This window comes from Loxodonta africana, chromosome 4 (genome assembly GCF_030014295.1).
Source record: "Loxodonta africana isolate mLoxAfr1 chromosome 4, mLoxAfr1.hap2, whole genome shotgun sequence".
Lineage (NCBI taxonomy): Eukaryota > Metazoa > Chordata > Mammalia > Proboscidea > Elephantidae > Loxodonta > Loxodonta africana.
Genome location: NC_087345.1, coordinates 119,880,546 through 119,886,545, shown reverse-complemented (window position 1 = coordinate 119,886,545; position 6,000 = coordinate 119,880,546). Strand labels below are relative to the sequence as shown.

The 6,000-nt window shown below is 37.8% G+C and overlaps 1 protein-coding gene across 1 annotated transcript in view; it reads right to left on the bottom strand.

Annotated features, from left to right (window-relative positions):
* Nucleotides 1-1,724: 1,724 nt before the first annotated feature.
* The window catches only part of PLCZ1 (phospholipase C zeta 1), a 42,140-nt gene continuing 37,864 nt past the window's right edge, over nt 1,725-6,000 (bottom strand). The window contains exons 10-11 of the mRNA XM_023554696.2: nt 2,566-2,715; nt 1,725-1,810 (exon numbers count right to left, since the gene is read on the bottom strand). Of these exons, the coding sequence (XP_023410464.1) occupies nt 1,725-1,810; nt 2,566-2,715 (236 nt within the window). The remainder of the gene's footprint in view (nt 1,811-2,565; nt 2,716-6,000) is intronic.

The following is a 6,000-nucleotide window of genomic DNA, read 5'->3' as shown; positions in this document are numbered from 1 at the left end:
AGCCGTTAAATCTCCTGGAATTCCAGCTCCTCAAAATGTCTGTGGAAGCTAAAAAACCCCATTGTCATCCTGTCGGTTCCTACTCATAGCGACCTACGGGACAGAATAGAACTGCCCCTTCGCGCTTCCAAGAAGCAGGCGGTAGATTCGAACTGCTGACCTTTTGGTTAGCAGTGAAGCTCTTAACCACTGCGCCACCAAGGCCCTCTGTGGAGGTTAGAGAAGGTTAAACCATTGGGTTAATGGGCTGAACACCCCACCTGCTGTTGGTCTGAATAATGGAAGATTTAAATAAGATTCATCCATTATCTGGCAGGATGGAGGCATCCTCTAAAACTGGCTGTGAATACCTGCTGGGGAGAATGTACCTCAGAGTTCATCTCAATACTCGTCCCCATGAGGAATGATCTGCACTGAGTAACCTAGGACATTTCTAATTGCTTGTGGCTTAGGAATTTGAATGCCCAATGGCATTCTTATTTTAAATATTTGGTGCTGAGGGTAAAATATAGAAAAAAGTAAAATGTGCCATTCAGGGTATTTTCTACTGGCAATCAAGAAATGGAAACCCTGGGGCCGCAGTGGTTAAGAGTTCAGCTGCTAACCAAAAGGGCAGCAGTTTGAATCCACCAGGCTCTCCTTGGAAACGCTATGGACAGTTCTACTCTGTCCTACAGGGCCACTATGAGTCAGAACTGACTCGATGGCAATGGGTTTGGTTTTTTTGGCATCAAGAGATAGTGCGTTAAAATACATCTGAAACAGTCATTTTGTTATCTTAATTTTAATTCCGATTCAATTTCATCGAATACTTATTGAGAGCCCCCTACTCTGCGAAACCTAGTGCTGGGTATTTTCACATCACCACCATGCAGCAATATGGTGGGACAAGTATTAATACCCCTGATTTTTGGAAGAACAGTTAAGAACCCATATTCTCCAACATATGGCATTTAGGAAAACATAGTCCTGCTGATGGGCAAGAAGCTCAGCAAACAAAATCACACAACGATCTCATCTGTGACCAAGAGAGAATCTCCGAAGTGCATAATTTACTGGAGACTCAGAAATATTGCAAATTGTTAGTTTAGAGCTCCAAGCATGTAAGTCCATAGAATGGAGCTCTTTTACAGATATGGTGTCTGAATGCAGTTTGCATGCAAATCAATTTCCAAGGCACTCATAAAAATGTCTGTATAATTACAGAATACCAAATGCAGAGCACAGCATCTAAGAACTGGCCTGAGAATGCAGGGGCTAGTTAACATCCAGGATACAAAATGGCACAAAGCACCTCAGAATCTAATTTGTTCTCCCTAAAATGTGTAAAATGTGCAGTAGTGGGTGTCTAGAAGTTAAAATACTCTAGATTTCACATTTCATTTATATTGCTAAATATTTGCTAACATATATAATCAGACATATTTAAAAAGCTTATAAGTTCTACTAATAAAAAATGATAGAAGCAATTTGAAAAAGCAGCCTCAGTAGCAGCGGAGCAATAGAAGTCTGCTGACAAAAATGCCACACTGGTTGGGACACCCTGAAATTTCTTTTTCTCGTTTCCACTGCTCCATCTGGTATATTTAAAAGCAAATTTGCTAAATGTTTCTGTTCTTGTAAACAATTACCTTGCTATATGTTAAAAAAGAAAGAATGTGGACATTTATTTTGGTTGTTTTATTGTGTTGTACACCTATCAACATGTAAGAGGCTATTAGTTGCTATCGGACGTACCAAACATAAATAAACAGTGAAGCAGGGTCAAGACTCTCACCTGCTTTGGAAAACAGAGGAACACGACAGTAACCTGCAAAGGGAATTGTATCTAATTAGAACAATAAAAAAAAAAAAAAATTATTCAATGATGGCCCCAATAGTCCTACTGAGGAAAAGGATATATTTACTAAGCATACGTGAAAACCATGACTGGCTACTTATATTTTCATGAAAATAAAATATTTGCAGTTTCTATGCTGGCTTCCTACTGCCTGACACACTCACACTCGCCCCTCTCAAAGTATAGCATGTTCCAAAATTAACCACCAGCCCTGCTTTGGGAAGACCCCGATTCCTAGATGCATCTTAGCTGGTGTTAGATGAGTGTACATATTGGGAACGCAGAGTAAATCATCGGAGCAAGGGAGACTCTGCAACATAAAGTCATCCCTGAAAAGGATCAGGAAAGGACAGCCTTGGGCTCCCAGTCTCTTCTCCTCAAGCAGGAAGAATGAGTCACTGCTTCTCCCTTCTGGATGAATCCCATCCTTCATTTTCTGTATGATAGTCATGACTACTCTTCACTGAAACAAAAGAGCTGTGATCTCTGTAAAGAAATGCTTAAACCTGCCAAATTTGCTGAATTAGCCTTCTTAGTAATGCCCCACCCTACCCCATCTTCCACATCAGAGGGCATTTCTATAATTCCACTGAGAAAATGTGTGTCAATACACAACATTTCCTTTATATTCACCTTTCAGGAATAGGTATTTGGCATGTCAAAGTGTGTCTATGATACATGCATGTTACATTAAATGTTAATAATCTTACTTTAGGAAATATTACCTTTGTTCAAGCATAGAACTGGTAAAGTATATTGCCCAAGAAATTCATTTCCAGTTATTAGAACTTGATTTTCAACAACAAATCGTATCAATGCCAGTTCTGGTACGTGAATTATAAATGTGAAGGTTTCATTCCATCTTGGACTAAAAGCTGAAATATAAAGGAATGGATATAAAGAATCACAGACAATATCAATATTTTGATAATAGTAATGATAGTTTGTATTTTAGAATGCTTAAATGTTTAATGCACTAAATGAGAAAGGAATAAGACAATAGCCATATTTATCAGGTGTTTACTATTGCTGGGCAGTGTTCTAAGAATTGTATATAGATGATATCATTTAATCTCACAACAATCACATCACGGTTATTATTATCTGCATTTACAGATAAGGAAACTGAGTCATAAAGATATTACACAATGTCCTGAGGGTTTCAGATACATAGCCATTAAGTAGCAGAGCAGGTTTGAGTCAATTCTTCATAGAAACAGCAAAATATCTGCAGAAAATTCTTAAACTGATTGATTCTTCTACCCCCTACTTCAATTCTCACTGCTCTTTCTCTCTCTCCCCCACCCTCGCTGCCTCTCTCTCTCTCTCTCTCTCTCTCACACACACACACACACACACACACACACAGAGGCATACAAACACACACACATACACAATCATGTTTTGATGATGGGGGAAGTCCTAATTCTTAGTTATAAAAAAAATGTGAAGGACTTGTACAATGCAAACTATAAAACACTGCTGAAAGATATTAAAGAAGACTTAAGGAAATGGAAATACGCTCCACATTCGTGGACTGGGAGACTTAATATTGTTAAGATGTCAATACTGCCAGGAATGATCTATAGACGCAATGCAATTCCAATCAAAATTCCTACAACCTTATTTACAGAAGTAGAAAAACCAATCTTCAACTCTATATGGAATGTCAAGAGGCCCAGAATAGCTAAAACAATGTTGAAAGAGAAGAACAAAGTAGGAGGACTCACACTTCTTGATTTTAAAACATACTATACAGCTACAGTAATCAAAATAGCCTAGTACTGATAGACCAATGGAACAGAATTGAAAGTCTAGAAATAAACCCACACATTTATGGTTGACTGATTTTTGACAGGGGTGCTAAGTCCATTCAATGGGGAAAGAAGAGTCTCTTCAATAAATGGTGCTGGGAAAATTGGATTTCCACATGCAGAAAATGAAAGAGAATCCATGCCTCACATTGTACACAAAAAATAAATTCAAAATGGATTAAGGACCTAATGTGGAAACTGAAACCATAAAATTCTTAGAAGAAAATGCAGGGGCAACATAGTTTTTTATCAGTGAATTATCTAATGTAATAACAAGCAAAAACAGCAAAAGACAAAATAAATAAATAGGACCTCATAAAAATTAAAAGCTTTTGCTCACCAAAAGACTTTACCAAAAAAGTGAAAAGACAAGCTGCCACCTGGGAGAATATCTTTGGAAATCATATATGCAATAAGAATCCAATAACAAAAATATATATAAAACTTCAATGACTTACTAACAAAAAGACAAATAACCCAATCATAAAATGGGCAAAAGATTTGAACAGAAATCTCACCAAAGAGGACATTCAAATGGCCACCAGACACATGAAAAGATACTCAACATCATTGACCATCAGGGAGATAGAAATCAAAACCGCAATGAGGTACCATTTTAGGATGGCTAAGATTAATAATGTAGAAAATAACAAATATTGGCAAGGATGTGGGGAAATTGAAACCCTCATCCACTACTAGTAGAAATGCAAAATGGTACAGTCATTGTGGAAAACAGTGTGGCAGTTCCTCAAAAAACTAAAAATAGAACTACCGTATAACCCAGCAATTCTACTCCTAAGTATATATACCCAAAAGACTTGAAAGCAGAGACTCAAAAAGATATTTGTACACCAATGTTCATTGCAGCAGTATTCACAATAGCCAAAAGATGGAAACAACCCAAATGCCCATCAACAGATAAATGGATAAACAAAATATGGTACATACATACAATGGAATACTACTCAGCCAGTAGGAGAAATGAAGCCTTGGTACGTGCTATAGTATGGATGGAGCTTGAAGACATTATGTTGAGCAAAATAAGCCAATCACAAAAGGACACATATTGTATGACCTGACTTATACAAAAAGGCAAGAAAAGGCAAATGTACAGAGACAAAAGTTTATTAGTGATTACCAGGAGCAGGAGGGAAGGGGAAAAGGAAAAATCACATTGTAGGGTTGCACAGGCAATTGCTGTTGTCATTGTTCCCAATAAGTTGTACACTTGTAAAATGTTGAATTGGCAGAAGTTGCGTGATAGATATGTTTACAACAATGACAAAAAATAAAAGAGTAGCTGCTAAGGCTGGTGATGTACAACCAAACACCTCATAGGACTCAGTTCCTTGGTTTGGAGGTTTAGGGTGGTGGTTACATGGGACATCCCAATTAATTGGCCTAATAACATGTTTAGCGCTCCTGTTCTACCTACTAGTTTGTTGCATAGTGCCTGGGGTCTGAAACGTTTGCAAGTGGGGATCCAAGGCACAACAATTGGTTTCTATTATCCTGGAACAACAGAGGAAAAAGTAGTCAGGAACAGGAGGGAGATATGGAATGTGTGGCTAATTGTCTTCATGAACAAATGCCTCCTTTGCCATGAGACCAGAAGAAGTGGATAGTGCCTGGCTACCATTACTGAACATTTTGATCAAAGACTCCCTAGAAGAATACTGATCAAAACGGGGAAAATATAGAACAGAATTTCAAATTCTCATGGACTCCAGACTTTTTGGAGCCATGGAGGATGGATGAACCCCTGAGACTATTGCCCTGAGATAACCTTTAAAACTTAAACCAAAAATATCCTCTGAAGTCATCTTAAAACTGAACAATAGTTTAGCTTACCTAGTAAAAAAGGCCTGCCTTGAGCATTATGCCCTTAAGAACACAATCTATATGAGATAAAATTGACAATAGCAACTTGAAAAATTAGATAGGAACCTTAGGGGGCAGTGAGTTTATGTTAATGAGGGAGAAACAACTCAGAACAGGAGGGTGAAAATGGTTGCACAATTCTAAGAATGTAAACACTGTCCCTAAATTGTACATGTAGAAACTGTTTAGTTGGTTTATGTTTGGCTGTGTATATTCTCAACAACAGCAACAAAATAAATAAAATTTAGAAAAAATAAATAAAAGAAGTAAACCAGGATACCAGAATTTGACAGTTATGAGTATGATCTTCCCTAGTATGACCAAAACTGAAGAACTACTTCTATACCCTATGCATAAATGATCCTTTCCGTCCCGGGCTCTCGTGTATTTAATTACACCATCATTACCCTAGAAGTCAAGCTACTAGGCTTCTGAGCCGTCTGTCCTGTGCAACTATTTAGACTT